General features: G+C 55.2%; 2 protein-coding genes across 2 annotated transcripts in view; both read right to left on the bottom strand.

Annotated features, from left to right (window-relative positions):
• HYDIN (HYDIN axonemal central pair apparatus protein) overlaps positions 1-9,936 on the bottom strand; it is a 415,526-nt gene extending 405,590 nt beyond the window's left edge. The window contains exons 1-3 of the mRNA XM_037516090.2: positions 9,718-9,936; positions 9,206-9,341; positions 8,753-8,782 (exon numbers count right to left, since the gene is read on the bottom strand). The gene's annotated coding sequence lies outside the window, so the exon portion shown is untranslated. The remainder of the gene's footprint in view (positions 1-8,752; positions 8,783-9,205; positions 9,342-9,717) is intronic.
• Positions 9,937-13,593: 3,657 nt separating this feature from the next.
• On the bottom strand, positions 13,594-19,512 carry TLE7 (TLE family member 7). The gene is made up of 10 exons (XM_037518059.2): positions 19,434-19,512; positions 16,602-16,987; positions 16,487-16,509; positions 16,285-16,343; positions 15,697-15,909; positions 15,264-15,505; positions 14,948-15,089; positions 14,689-14,845; positions 14,214-14,287; positions 13,594-13,946 (listed from the first exon to the last, which is right to left on the bottom strand). The coding sequence occupies exons 2-10, from the start codon at positions 16,904-16,906 to the stop codon at positions 13,842-13,844; spliced, it is 1,320 nt and encodes a 439-aa protein (XP_037373956.2). The 5' UTR covers positions 16,907-16,987; positions 19,434-19,512; the 3' UTR covers positions 13,594-13,841.
• Positions 19,513-21,097: the final 1,585 nt, after the last annotated feature.

Below are 21,097 nucleotides of genomic sequence, written 5' to 3'. Positions count from 1 at the left end.
CTCCTAGGAAACACAGCTCCCCCTTAGGACTAAGCAGGTAAACAATGTAGGCCCAGTGCTAAAAGAAAACACAGGCCTCCTTCTCCAACAACAGAATTTAAGAATTTCAAGACAAAGACAAGACAAAAACCAAGGACAGGGCCTGTGGGATACCCCAAGGCCAGCCCTTGACTGAGGAGAGAGAAATGAGCTTAGTGGCCACTAGCCCAAGGCAGAACAGCGTGAGACTGTTAGCTTATCCTCAGCAGGAGAAGAGCTCCCATTCCAGGGGGATCCAGAATCTCACCAACCCCCCTTAAAGGGGATGGCTAAAACACGTTAAAGCAGAAATTGCCAATGGATCTTAAAGACTAAGAAAAAGCCGGGATTCTAAACATCTATTTTAAAAACCAAAATAAAGTTCTGACCAGCCATTCCTGACCACAGGCTCCTAATCCCAAGAGCCCAAGCAGCAGGCCCCAGCCTCAGGCCTTTGGAGACAGAGTGGAGTCCTGGGGATTACTGTCAGCACACAGAAGGGAGAAGCTGAATGGGGTGGGGGTGGGGGGTGTCGGGTCCCAGAGCAGAGACCTAGGGAGGAAAGGCCTCATCTCCCCTGGGTGGGGCTGTCTTTGTAAGTTTGGAAGGAAGGGGCTGCTGCAAGAGGCGTCCTTTCCAGTGTCACTTTGCTGGGCCTCTGGTTTCCTGAAAATCACTGAAGTCAGGAGATACTCCTCAGGAGATAAGCAAAGGAACAAGACGAAGCAGCTGAAACCACAGCTGGGCTGAGTGGTGAGGAGCTGAAGAGCCATGGGCAAAAGTATAAGGGGGAGAGAAACTGGCCCTCAAAGTCAGAGTGTTGCAGAAATAAATTCCTGCCTTTTACCCAGGCAGGGGAAGAACAAGCAGTACTTCAGGAACGGTGAGGTCAGGAGAAGCTTTATTACTCATGCATGAGGTCCCAGACCTGGGTAGTCCCGTAAGGTCTGAGCACCAGTCTAGGGACAACGGGTTTCTTTTATATACAACCATCTTACACTGATGACAAAAGACAGGTATTCCAGAATGCCCTGGGAGATCAATCAGCCTGGCCTTAGTCATCTCATCTAGACAGGCTTTAGAGAAGCAAAACTTGTTGTTTACATTTACTTTGCATTATTTATTGCACCAGACCTATGACTCTTAGCAGGAAACAGGAAAGATTTCATTTGCTTAGCGGTTCCCTTTCAAAGAGAGGCCGCAAGTCCTGGAGTCAACCCTCCCAGAGCATGCCTCAACCAAGGAGAACCTGGAGTCAGTGGATGAGGACCCCAACTTCCTGGTGCCCCGCACCATGGCGCACCCCACCCCCAGCCCAGCATGCAGTGCGCCGCAAGTCAGAAAGCAAGTGAATCCCAAGATGAGAAAAGACAGAAAGCGGCCCAGTCAGATCATGCTCAGGCCAGATCTTGTCCACAACTGTGCAAGAAAGAGGCCGCTCTCTTCCCTTCCCGGGTGAGAGAGGAGGGGTCCCTGGGGGTCACCCCACCACATGAGCCTTCAGTAGGCCAGCAGCAGCCAGTCATAACCCCGCGACACTAACAAAGTCAGGAAGGAAGGGAGTGATCTGACAGCCATGGGGGATGATGGGCTCCCGGGGCAAGATGGGGGGAGCCTCCAGCCTGTGCTCAGCGCCCCAGGAAAATAAAGGCAAAACCACGCAGTCGAGATAAAAGCATCAGTAACAGGTGCTTCTGGGGCACAGGCAACCGATCAGGAAGGAGAAAGAGTGGAAGTTGCCTGAGGAAATGAAAATAAACAAGCAGAATATCCAAGACGCCGGGGAACAATCCTATAGAGCCCACCTTAGCACTCTCGCCAGTGATGCAGTTACAAACAGTCTCTCTGAATAGCGTTTAGCAGGTTGTCTTTCCCCCATTCCCTGCCATTTCCCCTTGCCTGACAGGTTTGTCTTTATGGCCCCGCCTCTCAGGTGAGCAGTAACAAGTCCTCCTGCATTTCAAGGAAGAGGGAGTTAAACATCAGCTGTTGAAGAAAAGCAAGCTGGCGCCCACCTGTCTCTGTGCAGAGCTCCTTCCCCTCCCCTTTGCAGACCCTGGTCTATCTCCCTTTTTTCCCTTTGTAAAAATACCCCTGCCCTCTGCCAGAGAGCAGGACGGTGGTCTTTCAGACACGACTCTGCTGCCCTCCTCATTTGTCGACAAATTAAACCATTTTCCTTTTCCTCAAACTGTTTCCTTTTATTGGCTGAGGGAAACTGAGGCCCGTGTTCGGTAACACCGCGAAAGCCAGGAAGGCTCATCCCGTTACAGGATGTTCAAAGAGTTCTTGCCACCCAGGAGGAGGAAGGGGGTAGCTGCTGCCTTGAGGCTTATTTTGGGACAAACACACCAAGGAGAGACAGACGTAAGCTGTCACCAGAAACTTCCTGGAAGACATCCTCGACCACCAGGCTTCCCATGGGGTCTTTCTTGCCCTTCTTGCCAAGGGAGTCACGCGGCGCCTGAAAGCCCCATGATCAGTCTGCAGAGGACAGCTGAGGTCCCACGGCACAGCTGATGGTATGACTGGGGTCCCACCAATACAACCCAAAACCCTGTCCTCTAAGGAACTGGACATCTCAGCCACCTGTCATTTCCATGGTCACACCCAGACAAAGATGACCCCCAGCCCCTAGGGCATTCCTGAAGTACCGCTTGTTCTTCACTTGCCTGGGTAAAAGGCTAGAATTTATTTCTGCAACACTTGGCCTTCTTGCCAAGGGAGCCCGGCTGCACCTGGAAGCCCCATGATCAGTCTGCAGGGGACATCTGAGGCCCCACAGCACGGCTGCTGGTATGGCTGGGGTCCCACCAATACAACCCAAAACCCTGTCCTCTAAGGAGCTGGACATCACAGCCACCTGTCGTGTTCATGATCACACCCAGACAAAGATGACCCCCACTCCAAGACTCCCAGCACGCCCCCACCAGGGGAACGTCCTGCACCGCCACCCTCTTCTGCCACCTATGGTTCCCCTTAGACCTACTGAGAAAATGTGATGTGCTTCCCCAAAGGAGAGCGTCTTTCTCCCAAGAGGGTATGTATGCAGAGAATGCAATTTAAGATTTGGGATTTTAAAAAATTGTTTTGATCACTGTTCCTTTCTACCAGCAATGAGCCAAACTGCAGGTCCCCCCACTCCCAGAAAACCTCAGCCTCCACCAGGTCCACGACCGCTGAGGAGCCCGAATGCCCCATCCAGGCCGCTCTGCAGACCCCCCCGGACCACGGTGGGGGAGCTGCCGTGTCAAAGTGTCAGAGCCAACAGGGTTGCCACCACGATGCCCGACGTAGGCATGAGCCACTCCGTCTTCATCAGCAACTCCCCCGGCTCCGAGCAGCCAGGGCACCCCCTGAAGGCCCACACCAGCCCTGCTGTCTACATGGCAAATGAAAGGCCTCCTCACCCTTGCGCCCATTTGCCTCACGATCTCGGTGTCATGTGTCCGGCTCACAGAGATGTGTTCTCAAAGGTGTCATTTGCAATTAAGTCCCAACCCGACAGCCCAGCTCCCGGCCCCCACGCTCACCTACGCCGCACGTCAAGGCTGACCTGCGATTGCAGTCGCCTTGGCCCATGGCATGCCACCCTTGCAGCATGGCCTAGAGACGCTCGTGGTACCAGCCACATTCGCTCTGCAGAGAGCCACCTCTGTGCCTGTAAGACAGTCAGGAACATCGCTGAGGTGCCCAGGCCTTACCCAGCTCTCCGTGTCTCAGCATCTATTACCTTTGTCAGGACCTGCGGGGACGTCGCCGGGCGCCACTGGAATCCTAGTCGCTGAGCTCTCAGGACCAGCTGTGCGGATGACAGTCAGGGCCACGTGAGTGCCACAGAGACTCAAGTGACCACACTCGAGGCTGCTGACACGAACCTGCAGAGTTGGGCTCCACGCCGATTCCCATACCTGGGGTCACTGATGAGATCCCTAAACCCCACAGTGTCCAGGAGGGACTCAAGGAGAACCCTAGCACCTGGTCCCTTCAGTCAAGGCAATGCTTCATCATATTCTGTCCACACTATTTCCAAAGTTGGCTTCTTCCCATACCGTCACAACAAGAGAGACTATCACGCCGAGACACCCAGGACCAAAGAGACACCCCAAAAGCAAGTACTGGGGAGGGAGAGAGGAGTCCAAGAGAAAAAGCTTCTGAAGTCTAGAGGGATGCTCTTGACCCCTGAGCAGCGGCACTGCCGGGGAGGTGTCAGAGCAGTTGATCAAGGAATGAGGCGAGAGACGAAGAACCAGGCAGGATGGGGGAGACAGTCCATCAGTCAAAAAAATGAACATCAGAGATGCCCAGGCCCTCCTGGCGCCTGGCCTGCCCCAGCAAAGATGCACCAGAGTTGGGTGCTTTTCATCCTCCTACACCAGAGTCCAGACTGCCTCCTAAATAGCGGGGACTGCAAATGCTTCCAGGTCTCCTTCCTCGTCTGTCCTGCTGGGTCTGCCCCTTGAGCCCCTTCTCTGGTCTTTCCCTGGATGAAGAACTGCCAGCTTTGAGGCCTGAGCTTTCAAAAAAATGTCTCCACCCCAAGAGAGTCCCACAAGACCTTGTTCCCTACAGAATTAACTGGTTAATTACAGCTCAGGTTTTTCATTCCCACTAAAGGACGGCATTTACTGCTCCAGAAATCCCTGCAGACCCAGCTGCCTGGCCTGCTCATAGGCCAGTCATTTCTATCTAATGCGGCTGGGTCTGCCAGGTCTGCGGTCTGCCAACTTTGAAAGACCCTCTGTTGTGATTTCATGGGGGCCTCCAGACAGTGCACAGAAGTAGACAGAGACCACCGAGGTTCAGAAAAGTAATCCTGCAGAACCTCAACACAGCAAGTAACAGGACTTGCTGCGGGGTCAGCTGTTGGCAAAGCAACAGTTGTCAACCAAAGGCGACGCCAGCCCCAACCCCAGGGACATTTAGCAATGTCTGGAGATATTTTTCATTGTCAAAACTGGGGGGGAAGGGGGGAGGTGTTCCGACCCCTCACGGAAGAGATAGGGTGCTGCTAAACATCCTACAATGCACAGGGCAGCCCCCATGCCAAAGAATGACCAGGGCCCAGATGTCAGCAGTGCCCAGACTGAGGGGCCAGAGTCTGGAATAAAGGTGCTTGAAACCTCTGGGCATCCAACCTGGAGACTGAGCACCTCAGTGTGTATGCTCTGTCCCCGGGAGCGGGGAAGTGTTTACATACACAGACACACCCCCTCGGCTCTCCAAATCCAGGGACCCAGGAATATTATATTGGCTTGAGGTATTTTTAGGGGCCTACATGCCCCCGCCACCCTTATTTTATACATACAAGAAACCCTGCTCAAAAGTACCTTTTGCACATATTGCCTCATTTAAGCCTCGCCACCAACCTATCAGGAAGGGCCTGCTAGGATCACCAGGCGGGGGACCAAGAGGGTTGGCTAACTGTTCCGCAGTGACACCACCTGGAAGCCACAGGGCCCTCCAGCCCCGAGGCCAAAGGTGGAAGCCCACAGCAGGATCCCTGCCAGTGGGGGGGGGGGGGGGGGGGGGCTCTGACTCCAGTCTGGCTTTCCATCCACCACACACTCATCAACCACCTCCCCTCATGAAGCCTCTGTCACGCTGTCCTCACCAGACAGCTCCCTGTGCCCACCCCGCCTCTGCAGGGAGAGGGACCGGGCCCTGACTCTTCAGTGGGTGCAGGTATCCGCAGGTGCCCCTCTGGCGGGCTCCAGCTCAGGGTCCCGATCACCTGCAGCCACGCTCACCCGTGAAGACCCACGCAGCCAGCAGCTGAGGCACTGAGCCCAGTCACCATCTGAGCAGCCACACGCCAGCGCGCTCTGCAGCGGCCAGGCCCCTGCGCTCCTCCAGGCCAGCGGCCGGTCAATAACCGCAAGTGAGGACGGGCAGCCCCTCGATGCCTCCAGTCACGGTTCTCTCGGCGCCTCTCCGCTTTTGCTTCACACCGTGAGGCTGCTGTGACCCGGCAGGCAGGCGAGCGCTGCGCAGGAACCGACACACACTCCTCCTCGGCTGGGCCAGGCCACTCTGTCTTCCTCTCCCGACAGTCACCCTTCCCTCAGGTTACTGGGCCCAGCAGGACCTCCCCGGCGCCTGTGACAACCAAGAAGCTGCATTCAACCAAACTGCGCTCAGAGGCTCAGAGGCAGCTTTGGTAGTCTGCAAAGACACATTCAAACCTAAGGTTTTTGTTCCAGAAACAGCCAACCAGATTTAACAGAGACATTTGCTCTGTGTGCAGCAGAACAACTTCCCAAGTGAGGAAACATAATTCCAAGTCTAAGCTCCCACCCGCTCTGCCCTTCCCTGCTGCCCCTGTCTCCCCCACCCCACCCTGGGGCCTGGCAGGGCAGCCCTTCTCCCCGTCTCTCCTGCTGCACTGGACACTCGTGTCATAACAATCAACAGGTCACTCTGGCGGGTGTGTTCCAACAACTTACAGAGAAGGCATCACGCTGCCAGGTCTGGACCGTGGGTGGGTGCGATGGAGGACAGGTATAGAAAAACTGGGAAGGAGGCCTCACAAGACTAAAACCAGACTCACAAGGAGGTGGGGGTCGAGGGGAATAATAGGACCATTAACCCAGCTGGAGAGGTCGTGACACTCAGGCACCAGGGCCTTATCACAAGGCAGGAAACCCCGGCAGGATCAGATGCTCCAGGGAGTGGAGCACAGACCTGAGGGGAAAGATATGGAGATTGGGCCCACCCTGGAATCTCTAGTCCCTTTCTAGTTTTGCCTGTCACCCAACAACGGCAACGAGCAGCCACTCCAACGAGGAGTGACCCCCCCGCCCCAAAGAGAAAAGGGCTTTAACAGCGCAGACTCTGCACAGGCTCAGGGCAGCACTGCCACTGCCCACCTGTGACTATGCAGGTGCTTCCTGTCACCATCTCTCTCCCTCTGCAGGGCAGCAGCCTCCTGCCTGCCCGTGACCTGTACCTGCCGGGACTTCTCTTCACTGACCTCCCTCAGCAAAGGCCGCTCTCCTCAAGGCCGCCCGCCTGCATTCATGCAGGCCTCGCTCAGCAAACCTGTCCCTTTCCCTTTCCCTAAAAAACCTGTTCTTTAAATATAACTAGCGTCTCTGTCTCGTGGGGAAACCCGCCTGGGGAACTCACCACGTGCCGCTGAAACGGGAGCTCTGGTGAAGCCTTTCCCAGAGTGAACCCAAGGACTCCGCAACTCCAAAAACCCCATCACGTGCATCTCTTAAGGGGCCCCAGTTCATCTGCTGTCACTGCCCTGGGGGCCTTGCAGAGAGGAGAAAATGCTGAGCTCAGGACAAGTCCCCACTGAGGGAGCAGGTTGGCTTTCGTGACTCCGGTGCCCTCAGGACCATGTGTGAGGCTATAGCAGCACCACAGCCCAGGATGGTCTGGGGGATACTTCATCCTAGAACCAGCTACAAGGGATGGACCCCACCATTTGATGGAGGAGAAACAGTCTCAGAGAGCAGAAGTCGATGTGGCAAGGCTGCAGTCAGAGCACTTTGGGAACCTACTCCTCCCCGCAGAGGGCAGGTTGTCAGGATGGGGGTCACGCCAAGCATCTGTTCGGTCTACTGGCACAGATGCTGTGGGCCAGGTCCCTGCCTCCTGCTTGGCTGTCCTGGCTGATGCCCTGGGCCTGCCTTCCTGCTTTCCTGGACCTTCCCAGTGCCCAGGTCACCCCAGACCTGGGGTTCCATCTCATTTGGAACGCCCCCAGGACTGTGAATTCTCCTCAGCTTAAAGACAGAGCGTGGGGGGACCCGCTCACGGCAGGGTGGGTCTCAGGACGGTAGGGGAGCCCCTCATAGCAACAGCATCATTGCCTTTATTCGGATACTCCCGACTCCACGGGAAATCCCCGAGGGTAAATTTGACTGTGGGGAAACAAGATGGCCACAAGGGGGCAGCAGGAGACAAAAGCTTTACCAGAAAACCGCTAATTTGTCTTAAATCCTCCGCCTGGGCGGCAAAGCGGTGGTTCCCAGCCCCGGCTGCAGATTGGGGTCTTCTGCGGAGCTTTAAACAACCACGACGTCAGGTTCCCACCCCCAGAAACTCTAATTGGCCCGAGGTGCAACCCTACCATCAAGCTTTTTTACAATCTCCCCAGAGGAAATTTAGTTTTCACAATGGGGGCAGCGAGGAAAGCTGCAACCTCAGACCTTCCATCTATTCAAGGGCAGAAAACCTCCAAGCCAGACCTTTGTGATTCAAAGTAAGATTCTCAGGCCACCCCTACAACTCACCAGGGATATTAGAAATGCAAACTCTGCAGACCCACCCAAACCTATAGAATAGAATCTGCATTTTAACAAGCTCTCCAGGGGTCTGCTGTGCAAAGTAAAGTTGGAGGAACCAGGTCCTGGAGACCAGAGGCCCATGGGGAGAGTCTACTTCAATGCCCTAGAAGCAGAGATGGAAACCAAGGGGGAGGGGGGTAAACAGAGGGAGGAGACACAAGGAACCTGCTTGCTCGAGGTCACTGGCTAAGTACTGGTGGGATGGCATAGACCTCATCCCAGATTCCAGGACTGGCAATCTGCTCCCGTGAGCCCCTGGGCCTGCCCCAGATGGCAACAAACGGTGGCGAGAGTTTCGTAGAGTTTAGGAAGTTCCCTGTAGCTTGGCCTGGGGAATTCCGGAGATGGTAATGAGCCCATCCCTGGCTCAAGGCACCTCCGTCCTCTTAGATCCCCCCAACACACCCAACTAACAATCAAGTCCAACCTCTCACCTGGAGTCTGGGGTGGGAACAGCTGTAAATCTAGGGAAAGGAGAAGAAAGTGTTAAGAGTGCAAAAACGTAGCCAGGGAAAATCCCCTGCAGGGTGGGCTTGTTAGGGGAAAAGGATGTCCTGAGCTAATTCCATACAGGCTTTGTGGACTCCACCCCCATTCCACCCCCACTCCAAATCCCGTCACCACCAAAGGGAAGGGCTGCCCTGTAACAGGCTTGCAAGGGGGTCACCAGCATTGGGAGAGGCTGGGAGGGCATACTGCAAATGAGCGTCTCCAAGGGAGGAGGCCTTCCATCTAAGGGCCATTTAAATTCAAGGTCCAGATCCCAGCAGGAAACATAGGTCATGCTGTGGTGACCTTGGGTTTGGGGGATCCCAGCATGGGTGGACAAAAGAAACTCCCCCTTAGGATTACAGCAAGGACGGTCTGGGGCCACGCGTGTTCCATACCTGGCATGTAGCTGGGGGACGCTGACTCCATTCCATCTGCTCCTCGCAGGGCTCCGGGGACTTTGCAGCCCCCCCACCCCCGGGGTTGCTACTCCCATCTCGTCTTCATCATCTCGTCTTCATCTCGTCTTGTCCCCTAAGGAATGGTAGCATTTGTTGAGTACTTTACACACTTATAAAGATACTTTATATACATGAGCTCATCTAAACCTACAAAGGCCCCCACAGGTGCACAAAAGAGGTTTGAATCCAGTTATTGGACCAAGAACCCCTCTCCCAGCCGGGATGTTTCCTGGTCTCCAAGGTGAGAGCAGCCAGGACCACCCCTTGGGTCCTCAAGACCCTCAAGCACTTTCTTCCCCTTCTGACTGTGTGGGGCAAATCTCAGTGGGCTGAATCTTCTTCCCCTTGGAAGGACAGACAGATGCACATTCCCGAGGTCCAAGGGGATGGCAGCCTTTCCTGGAAACCCCCAGCGGCCTCTTCCCTGGTCTCAGCCCCAGGCAGCTCACCCCTAAACCCCTCTCTGCTAGTAGCTCGATCCTTCCATCCAGAAGCCCGGTTCGGCTGACCCTGCGCTGGCCCCGCCCGCCGGTGGGGCCGCATCAGCGATCATCCTGGGAGACCCCCGGGGAGTCCTCGCTCAGCCCAGCACGGGGCGAGGAGAGGACTGACCCACCGCCGGGCCCCGCGCCCCTCCCAGCTCCCTCATTCCAGCTCTCAGCAGTGTGGGTCACCAGGTCCTCTTCATATATGAAGCTCTGCGCTGGGCCCACCCCTCTCCTGCAGCCTCCTCATCCCAACGGCTCGCTCACTCACAGCCTCCCCCCGCCCGGCAACTGCCTCTTGGACGGTTCAGCTCCCCCACATTCCTACCCACCAACCGCTCACCTCGCGCTTCCAGCAGAAAGGAGGCCCCTGAGTCCAGGCCACACCCCGCCCCGGGGTGCCTCTGCCTCCAAGAACCCTAACTTCCTTGGGGGCAGGAACTGCGTGTCATGTTTCAGCTCCATGACACTAATCAACAACCAAGGTTAAAATGCACATTCTGAGTTTATTATTTTTTAAAGGTTTTTTGTTTGTTTTTTTTTTTTTAAGATTTATAGGCCAGAGGTGTGGGGGTGAGAGGATTCACCCGAGACAGAGCGGGGAGCAGAACAGGCAGACCAGTTGACTGGAGGACACTGCTGAGGGGCGCAGCGGGTGAGTGAGGAGAGGTCTGCTGCGCCACGGGGGTAGCTCCCTGGCCGGGGCTGGAACTCGTGGCGCAGAGGCTGCGGACGGCTACACAGGTTGCGCCTTAATCCCTCGCGACACCAGGGAGGCCCCACATTCCGAGTTTTTAAAAAAGCCAAAAAAGCATCTACTTTTCCCGGGAGGCCTCTGGCGTCTTCCTTGCCTTCTGCCTCTCCTCACTCTCAAACCAAAACCCAGGTTTGGAGACGCCCCAGCCTCGCCCTCACCCGCCTCCCGGCCCACCCCGCCGTCGAGGGGCGCGGGGCGCTGCCACCCGCCGCCGGCGTCGCCCCTCCAGGCGGGGTCCCCGCGCTCACCGCCACTCATCGGCCACGCGGCCCCCCGCGCGCTGCCCGTCCTTGTCACCCCGGCCGCGCTCCCCGGGTCACCCCTCGGAGCCCTGCGCCCCCCGACGCGCGCTCACCTCGGGCGTCCGCGCCGCGGCTCCTCAGGGGCTGCGCGGGGCAGGCGCCGTCGGCTGGTCCCGCGGCGTCGGGCCGGGGCGCGCGCTCGGGGGGCGTGTCCGCAGCGCCCGCGGCCTCCGCGCGCTCGCCGAGGCGCCCCGGTCTGGCTGCGGCGAGAGGCCGAGAAACCCGCGGCGTCCTGCGGCCTCAGGGGCTGAGGCCGCTTTCCCTTTAGTAACACAGAAGAGACGCAGGCGCGGGGGCCTCTTGGCGCAGCGGCCAGCGCGTCAGTCTCGTCACCTGAAGGTCTGGAGTTCGCGCCTCAGAGAGGGGAGAGCCGCTTTGTCGCGCCCTGAGGCGATGCTTTACACACTCAGCGGGGACACCCCAGGGGCCCAACCCGACCCCGTGGGGCGCTGCCAGAGGACGTGTAACAGGGTGGCCCCCAGGAAAGGGGGAGGCTCCAGGTTCCCTGGCCCACCCAAGGGAGGGTGGAGCTGAGTAGGGAGAGAAGCTGCAGAGGAGACTGAGGAAAGGAAGCAGGATGGCAGAACCTATTTATAAAGAGCAGGCAGGTTTGAGGGGTCTGGGGTGCCCCTCTTCCTGCCCTGTAACAGATTGAGAAAAAAATGACTGAGGCTCACTCTGGCTGCACAGGAATTGTGAGTCGTGACCATGAGGGAAAATTGTCCCCTGTCCCAGAAATAAAATCCAAAATGACAGTGCGCAGTATTGGAGCGACTGTGGAGGATGGTCCCAAAGCGATGGTTAATTGCTTCAGCAACATCTGTGAAAATCAGACCCCAAGTCCACCTGCAATCTCCTTTCCCCCCAACTTCCTTTACTTGAAGACCTGGGCACACGGGACAGGTCCCCACGACGACCGGGGAAACAAGGGGGGACTTGACATCGGTGACCCCAGATTGGCTAAGTCCTCTCACAGTGTTATCGGAATCCTTCAATTTTCTATGACACAGTTTACAATATTTTTCCATCACTTTGTGATTTAATCTTTACCGGTTACTTAGAAGTGTATTTCTTAATTCCAAGATTAGGAAAATTTCTAGTTTTTCTTTTTGTTATTCATTTCTGTTTTGATGGCTTTGTAATCATGGAATATATTTGTAAGAAATTCTCTAATCTATGGCTCACTATGCCCAAGTTTTTGTCAGTGTAAAAAAAGTAAACGTGGATTCTGCGGTGATTTATCCATTGTCTTGAGTTTTCCAAGCGCATTGTTCAACTCTGCTATCTGTGTTTTTACAAGCTTCTCTTTTCCGGTTAATTTTTTGTCTGCTTGAATTTTTGGTTACTGAGATAGCTTTGTCTATTTTTTCTCCATTCTTCTTTCTATGTTACATTGACAAATGCATAAAACGAGAGAAATCTTGCATCTTCCTGGTAATGCAGTTAACAGACTTAGGAAGTGTTGACCTTTATCTCAAATATTTCTTTTTATTTTACAAAATGGATGTAAAATATTAAAATAATGTTTCCTTTGATTTACTGTGTGTAGGAAGTATCTTTTTCTGGTCTTTGTATTTCCTGTATCTATATTTTAACATGTCTTTTCTAAATGTGAGATTTTTTAATCATATTATTTCTACAGATTCACAGGAATATTTGCTCTATTTACATTTAATATAACACTGACATATTTGCATCTAAATTGTCAAGTTACTAATGTTTCCTTTTCTGCTCTGCCATTTTTTGTTGCTTTTCTTTCCATTCTTCTCTTCTTTTGGATTGCTTTATTATTACTATTATTATTATGACTTTATTCACATTAACAATGGGTTAATATAAAATTAAACTACAAATAATGACTTACTAAAATGATATTCATTGTAATTAATAATTAAACTAATTGACCTCATTTTATATTACATTATTCCAGTATTTTTCCTGTATTAGTATGAAATCTGTACCTTTACTATTCTCTTAACAATTAATCTAAAATTACGATGCTACTGCTTGACAACTATAAATCAAAGCTATAGTCTTCTTTTCAGAAAGAATTTTAGAATGATTTTTACTTTGTCCCTCCCCAGTTATTATTCATCCAATTCATGTGCCTTTCTTTTCAATTCTCGTGGATGGACACACATAGGGTGGAATTGCGGGGTCATCTGGTTATCTCTGTTGAGCATTGAAGACCTAGCAACTGTTTTTCAAAATGGCTGCATTTTGTGGCCCGGGGGTTAAGTCTCAGTGCTGTCACTGCCAGGGACCTGACCCACATGGCACAGCAGACCTCTCCTGTCTCGCCCGCTGCTCCCCTCAGCAGTGTAGTTCAGTCAGTCTGCCTGTTCTGTTCCCCACTCTGTCTCTGGTGAATCCTCTCACCCACTGCATCTCTGGCCTACACAACAGCTTTTGTAAGCATAAACAAATAAAAATAAATTCTTTTTTTTTTTTTTTTAAAAAAAGTCAAATCCATAGAAAAGCCATGAAGTAGAGTTTCCAAGGGAAGTAGGGAGCCCTTGGTTGGGACGTGGTTACCCCAGCCCTTGATGTCTTCACCAGAGCGGCACTGGTCAACCAACTCTAGGATATGATCCCAAAGTTGACAGATACACATGTGTCTTCTTGAGTTTTCTGAAGATTCCAAGAATCCCTGACTACTCTGCCAAAAAAATTTATAAACTAAACCTGATCTCAAAGTCTTCCTCCACCCTGGAGCTGGCAGCTTGGGATGCACACAATCCCTCACAATCAGCTTGTTATTCAAAGGCACTGACCACATATCCTTTGCAGGGTTTTGCATTTCTACTTTATTCAACAGCTCCCATCTGAACTCAGAAACCGGTGGGAAAAAAATTACAAAGGGCGAATCCCTAAGCCATCTAATCAAAGCTTGGGGGAAGGGGGCAGGGGGTGGGAACAGGCAGTCATCAGGATCAGGAGGAGGTAGGTTGAGGTTGTCCGGCACCGCGCGTGCTCTCGCGCTGTCTCCTTGGGGGCCTCCCCCACCGCAGGACCAGCACACACAACCTTCAGTACAAGAGCTGATAGACCGTGGCGCTGTTCTTGGAGCCAGTGACCAGATACTGGCTGTCAGAGGACATGTCGCAACACAGGATGTTTAGAGACTCCTCTGCCTGGAAAGACAGGCCGAAAGAGGGGCCACATGCGCAGGACAAGTTTGCACGGAGAGTGAGGCTTCGTTCAGGACTGTTTCAAGTCTCAGCATAGACCCAAGGCTCAGACTGGAGACGAACAGGTCTCAGGGCTCCGGAACCTCAGTTTCCCCACCCCATCTATGGAAAGGCCCTGTGCCCCCCCCCCAAGAGGTGTGATACAGCACTCGCTGGAACCCATGGCCGTCGGGCCCAAGTCCTATGTTTGCGCATCCCTCCTTCTGGTACCTTAAACAACCTCTGCAGAGAAGGCGCAGCTAAGCAGTGAATGGACTCGTCCAGTGTGCTCACGAAATAGCTCCCTGGAGGGGGAGACAGGGAGGTCAGAGATGGGGCGGCGTTCCAGCCCCCAGCAGATGAAAGAGGAACTCGCTCTCTGCCTCAGTTTCCCCGTGTCTCTAAAATCAGAGATGGGACCCAAAGCATCTGTCATCTGCCCCCTGCCTCTAAGCACGCAGGAAATCATGACATCACTGAACCAAAGGACAACGAGCCTTGGTGCCTCGTCCGTCTGTCTGTGTCTGCAATGTCACTCCACGTGGAAGAGCAGGAAAGCAGGGAGGAGAGGCAGGCGGCAGGCAGAGGGAGGGAGACCTGGGAGAGTGAAGGGGCTGGAGAGGGAGGCTGCAGAGTCTAAAATGAGGGGGGCACCAGGCCTGTGGAGTTCAACAGGACCCCTGAGGGTGCCCCAGTTCCCACTCACCACAGGAGGCAAACTTGAGGTTGTGGTAGAAGACGTATCTGTTCCCTATGGCGGCCTTAAACTTCTCCTTCCGGTGCGGGTGCTTGATTACAATATCACTGTTTCTCAAGCCCACTAATATCCACTCCTCACTGGGGTCGTGGGTGATGCTGACAATCTGCTTGGAAGAAGCTTCGAGGTCATTTCAATATCGCCATCACACGCACCCACCCCATCCACCCAAGACCCCAGCTCAGGCCCGTCGTGGCCTGCCAGGCACCTCGTGGCGTAAATGCTCCTGCTGCAGCCTCTGGTAGCTCCTCAGGTCCCAGGAATACAGGCTGGTGTCTTCCCCTCCTGTCCAGAACTTATTGCCCACGATGTCCACACACTGCGACCCATGTCTGGGGACCTCCTGCTTCCTGGTGGGAACACAACTCAGAGGTCCCTGCGCTGGCTGGACCCCCAGAAGTTTTTGGGCCAGGAAGCCAAGGATTCCCCCATATGTTCTCTACATGGACTCACCTACTGCAAAGTGGGTGTGTGGGGGGGCGGTCCAGAAAGGCCTCCCTGTCAAGCTCTCCCCCAGGTCATACCTGATCAAGATTTGGTTCTGCAAATCCCAAATCTCAACAAATCCTTTGAAACAAGCCAAGCAGATCTGGGCATTGGAGGAGATGGCCAGGGAGTAGCATATGTAGCCAGAGGAGGCCAGCTGTGCCCTGATGCGGGGTGTGGGCGCCAGGTCCCACAGAGTCAAGTGCCGGGACAGCCCCCCAGTGATCAGGCTCTGCTCGTCGGGGAACAGCTTGCAGGTGATGACACAGCTCTGACGGTCCTGTGGGAACGGCCCCGCTCTCTCACCTCCTCCAAGCACAGCCCGGGGCACATGAGATCATTCCCTTCCCCATGACCCCGCAGAGAGGGCCCGTCACTAGAAGCGGAGAGCTGCCATGTGTGCCCCCTCAGAGGGGCGCCCCTTCTTGAGGGAATGCTGGGGTCCCTACCACCTTCTGGAGCACCCCTCACCTGAAAGTCCACCTGAGCCTGCGGGGCCTTGTCCCAGGCATGCAGGGCGCTCTCGTCCCACACCTTGATGTAGCCGTGGCCACATGTGTACACGTGGTGGGTAGAGCTGCTGATGGCCACGTCGTAGACTTTCTTTCTGTGGCGGAGGGTGCCCACCTTCCAGCACGTCCGTGGGGGCCTCTGCCTGACTGCCACTTCCTCGGGGATAGGAGGCTGTGGACAGGGGTGGGGTGGCCATGAAAGGCCCCCAGTACGGGCCTACATCACCCACGGGACAGCCGCCCGGTCCTCTGGAGGAATCCCTGGCCAAGCCACCAGCCGCAGAGCCCCAAGGGTGCCAGGTTTCCTTCCCTGGGGGATGAGGACCACAGCTGTGAGGGGGAAGCCGGGCTGAGGCCCCCAGGAAGGGGTGCCCCTGTGAGCTGGAGGCCTTACCTGCTGCTGTGGGCGAAGGCAGGCAGCCTGGTTCTCAGCCCCACCTGCGGGAGGGCGCACACGGCGGCCCCCCCCTTCTGGCTACGGGCCTCTCTCTGAGGAGTCACGGGGAAGGGAACGAGCTCATGTTTTGTTTTAAGAAAAGACACTTACAATGGCTGTGAGCAGTGACCTGACGTCTTCACTGGGAGGAGGCAAAGGGCAGGGCTGGCCTGCAGGGGAACACAATGGCCACGCGCTCACCGAGACGGTGTCCGGCGGCCACAGACTAGCAGAACTGGGGAGAAGGCCACGCTGCCGACACCAGGCCTCCGGCCCCCGGCCCCTGCCCACACCAGACTCCGACCAGACTCACCAGACTCCGACCCTGGCAGGAAGCTTTGACCGGAGAGAGAGGGAGGAGACAAGCATGGAATGTCTGCCCCCCAGCAGGGTTCACCCCCCTCTTGTCTTGTTTGGGGGAGACCTACCTGGGGCTGAATTCTGCTGCTTCTCTGGCCTCTGCCTCAGGGAGCCAAGTGGCCTGGGGCTCCGGGGTGTCCAGGGCCTGGCGGGCCCAGGGCGGTGGGGTCCCGGCATCTTCAATCAAGTCCTGCCGGGCTGGGGGCGCGGGGGACTGCGGGGGCGCACCACCTGACTGTCCCAGTGGGGCCTGTGCTTGGTGCTCAGGCTGAGAGGAAGCACCAGAGCTTTCTGGCACGTCCCTCTGTTCCTCTGCTTCCTCGTACACCGTGAGGATCCTGAAAGAGGAGGGCTCTTCTGCGGCTTCGCTCATGTCCTTGCAGGGAAGGCGTCGGGGCCGCCGCTTCCAGGGCTCTGGAAACGGCAGCTCTTGGGTTCCCAAGTCTCCTGGCCCCTGGAGCAAGAGAGAGATGTGGATACGCAGATGCACCCAGAAGCACTGGGCTAACCAGAAGGGGTGAGATCCCCTCTCTCAGGGACAGAATTGGAAGTGTTATAGGACGGGGAGAGGGGCAGCCCAAGCCCCACAAACCTGCCTATTCTAAATGGGTTCTGCCATCCGCCGCATCAACACAAAACATAGGAGACTTTAATGGGAAGGAACTTTAATTAAACTAGGAAACAACACAGGTAAGGCAAAGAGTCTAGTTTCTAAATGAAGCACCCAAAGTTACCCGTCCCCTCGTGGGTAAAACTCCATCCATATGGGATTGGCCCAGAGCAAGGCCCCAAGGCCTGCCACAAGTCTAAAGCATCTTCCAGTGGAGACCCACAGAAAAGGGTCACAAACAACTGGACAAGCCCGGAAGGAAAAGAGCAAAATCAACATCAAGATAAAAGCTGCCATTGTCACCTCCCCATGGGTCTCACCCACATCTGTGTCACCCAGTCCACGACCAAAAGACAAGCGCAGCTTTTTTACGTGTCTCTAGGCTCCATGTGCCTCCTCCAGGTCTCCTGGCTCCATCCTGCTTCTTTCCTCAGTCTCTTCTCCAGCTTCTCCTCTTCCTGCTCAGCTCCACCCTCCCTTGGGTGGGGCAGGGAACCTGGAACCTCCCCCTTTCCTGGGGACCACCCTGTTACAGAAGGACTGTGCCGACCTTTTTTATTTTTTAAAGATTCATTCATTCATGCATACAAGGGCCAGGGTATAGGCCACAGATACGGGGAGTGAGAGGATCCACCAGAGACAGAGTGGGGAGCAGAACAGGCGGATTGACTGAAATACACTGCTGAGAGGAGCAGCAGGAGACAGGAGAGGTCTGCTGCGCCATGTGGGCTGCTCCCTGGCCGGCCGGGGATCGAACTCCTGCTGCAGAAGCTGTGAATCGCTTCACAGTGCAGTGCTTAACCCCTTGCGCCACCAGGGAGGCCCTGTGCCAACTAACTTTTGATACTCAACATTGGTGGTGATGGCGCCAGCGCAGCCCCACAGACCCCCGGAGGCGGGGTGCCTGATGAGATGGATGCATTCCTCTTAGACCCATGAACCGAATTCCTGGTCACGTACGAACCTTTCATCTAAAGGTTTGCTCTTCGAATGCGGCCTCACCCCAGTGGAATTGAAACCCAAGAGGAGACTCCACAATCACAGGGTGTCTGGCCCTCTTGAGGGACAGTGGGGGGAGCCCGAAGAGGCATGCAGACTTGATGCTCATCTGGATGGGGTGAGGCTGCATAAGATGGCGAGGCTACTGGGCGGCAGGGATGTGAGCTGCCCTCCCCCGCGGTCCAGTCCTGAGAACTGAATGGGATGAGCGCGCTGAGCGCTCAGAATTATACAAGGGTCAGGGCAAACAACAAACGGAAGACACTCTGGGCTGGGGCCAGAGCTTTGAGGACTCAAGGCAACCAGATCTTCCTTCAAGAAGTTCCATTATGAGCTGCCCAACAGCCAGCCCCAGAAAAGCCCTGGGGAGCCCCAGAGATCCATTAACAGAAAATAACAAGACCCGGGCAATTGATGCATTTGAATATATGGGAGTGATAATGTATAAGCAGAAGCACTGACTGAGAGCAGATGCCTGGAAAACCACCACAGGCCTCAGGAAGGGAATGGGGAAATTACAGATCTCCAGTGTTGTGTGGAGTACTATGCAGCTGTTACAAAGCACAAGGACCCTTCTGCATGGATATGGACAATCCCGTTATATTAATTAGGGAGGAGGGAAGGGGGCGATTCAACTTCAGAACAATGAACACGATGAGCAGCTTTTACATGAAAGGATGAAGGAGAATCTAGCTTGCATATCTGCATGCACATAAATTAGGAAGAGCGGCTGCCTTTAGGGAAGGAAATTGGCAAATGGTTCATCTGAATGGGAGTCACCCAAGGAATAACTCCGGTAGATTTTGTACATTGGTGGTTTTCTGAACCTAAGTTCAAACTGGCAGGATCTTGAGTCTTTTTCTTAGCGAATCCTTTTTTCCTCATCTTACCCCCAGATTACAGTGCTGGGTCCTCAGTGTTCTTAATGAACTCCAGCCCGACAATCATCAGGCTCCTTGAAGCTGTCCCGGTGAGGGTGGCTGCGTGGAGTGCAGACATTCCCAGCCCATGAGAGCCGACGTGTGAGTCCAGGCCCCGGCGTGGAGTTTGGGTACAGCTTAAAGGAAGTGGGGCGATTTCACGCTATGACTAAGACAAGGTTTTCTAGAAAGATCAGAAGAGAGACTGGCTGTCACCCACTCCCCTTGTGTTAGGAACACAGATATCAGATATCCCGCCCCTTACCCAGAAACTCCTTTTCCAAAGCTTCAGCTGGACCCCAAATGCTAGAGCTGGGGTTCACTCTGCCAGCAAACAAGCCCTCACTGATCCCCGAGGGCAGGGAACTCACCTCTGAAGGCAGGTCTAACCCTGATGGGTTAGAGGAGACCCTGATGGTGGCGGGACCCCTCCTCCCCCACCTGGGCCCAGGCACTGCCCCTCTCTTGCAGCCGGGCTGATTCTAATGGGAAGCCTAATTGATCATCAAGCCCAGGGGCTGAAGCAGGTCAGGTGACGGGGGTGTGGTCACAGCCTCCTGCAGAGCCACAACCTGGCTGCCCTTAACCCTGGAGGGCTAGGCTGAGGGTGAGCCGGGAATTCATGGCAGGAGGCAAGACGGAGTGAGAAATTATTGAGAAATTATTAGGGGATGTAAGTCTTAGAGCTGGGTTCAAGCCTCCCCCACCAGAGGCAGTGTTTGAGCAAAGATGGCGCGTCAGGTTGAACGGCTCCCAAGAGCCATTTCCAGTCCTCGCCTCCTGGCTAACGCCCTTGCTCGGGAAGGCTGACTTTGGGTGATACCGATGTGGGTACCTAAGAGAGGGGGAGGGGAGAGGCCCCTCTTCCTTGTCTTGCCTCTGCCCCAGCTCGAACAAGCCTGGCCCTGAGTTCCTTCCTCCTTCACCACAGGAGGTGAGCACCAGGGAAGACTCTTCTGGGGCGGCCCCATTCAGGTTAAACGTGAGCCTGCGTTAGAATCCCCTGCAGGGCTTTTTCAAATAGGGTGCTGTGCCCAGTTCTGTAGGGCTGGGGTGGGGCTGAGACTTCACCTCACGTTACTAACAAATGCCCGGGTGGTGCAGAGGCTGCTTCTGCCCACAGGGACTCCCATTTGAGAAGCGGTGCGGGCCCCCGGGCGCTGGGCCCTCTGTGCAGGAGGGGTGGGGGCTGTGAGGCCGCACCTTTTCTGGCTGGGCCTCCCCGTACCCCTGCACTGGCCGGCCCTACTCACTGAACCCACTCTCCTCTGCTGCTGTTTCTTTCTCATCCATTGGCTTCCTTCTTTTGCAGAAGTTCCGAAATGGTTGCTGTTAGAGAAATCTTTCCCCAGCCGTGACTTCCGGCCTCCGAAGCTCCCTCCCTTTCTCTCACCCCGTCTTTTACACCTCCCTGGGGCCCGAAACTTTGGTGGCCTTCAAGGTAATGCCCAGCTAGCTGGTATTTAAGATCGGCCCCCACCCAGGTTTAGCCTGTTGCCGCTCCTACCCCCTCATTGACCTCACCACTCCCAAATTAAACAAAGACAGGCACAAGCAAGACCCCCCAAAGCAAATTTCCTTTCTTCTCCATCCAACAACCCCCCAGACAGCACAGCCGGCGGGGTTCTTACCTTCGCTTCTCTGTGAGGAGACCCAGCCAGTGCGGCCACCCCTGCCCAGAGAGCCTGGCCAGCTCTGGTCGCACTGCCGGGGAGCTCCCAGCACATGGTGGGAGAACCCCAGGTCCCCACCCTTCCTTACTCAGGTAAGCAGAGGTGGGGCTCTCGGAGCCCGACCTCAAGCATCAGCCTGGGGCGCGCAAGTGGCTGAAGCGCCCTCTGGCGGCAGCCGGGGAGCAACCCGGGCCCACCTGGGGGGTAACGCCCCGGGCTCCCCGCCCCGCGCTTCTCCTGGTGGGGTGCGCGCGGCTGCTCCCCAGCAGGAAACCTCTCTTCCCCCGCTGCAGGCCTGTGGGAATCACGGGTGGGGGGAATGTGGGCGCTCGATGAGGCACAAACACAGCACAAAACACTTC

This window comes from Talpa occidentalis, unplaced genomic scaffold (genome assembly GCF_014898055.3).
Source record: "Talpa occidentalis isolate TD23 unplaced genomic scaffold, MPIMG_talOcc4v2.1 talOcc4.17, whole genome shotgun sequence".
Taxonomy (NCBI): Eukaryota; Metazoa; Chordata; class Mammalia; order Eulipotyphla; family Talpidae; genus Talpa; species Talpa occidentalis.
Note: the sequence above shows the minus strand (reverse complement) of the source record. Positions and strands in the feature narration are given on the sequence as shown.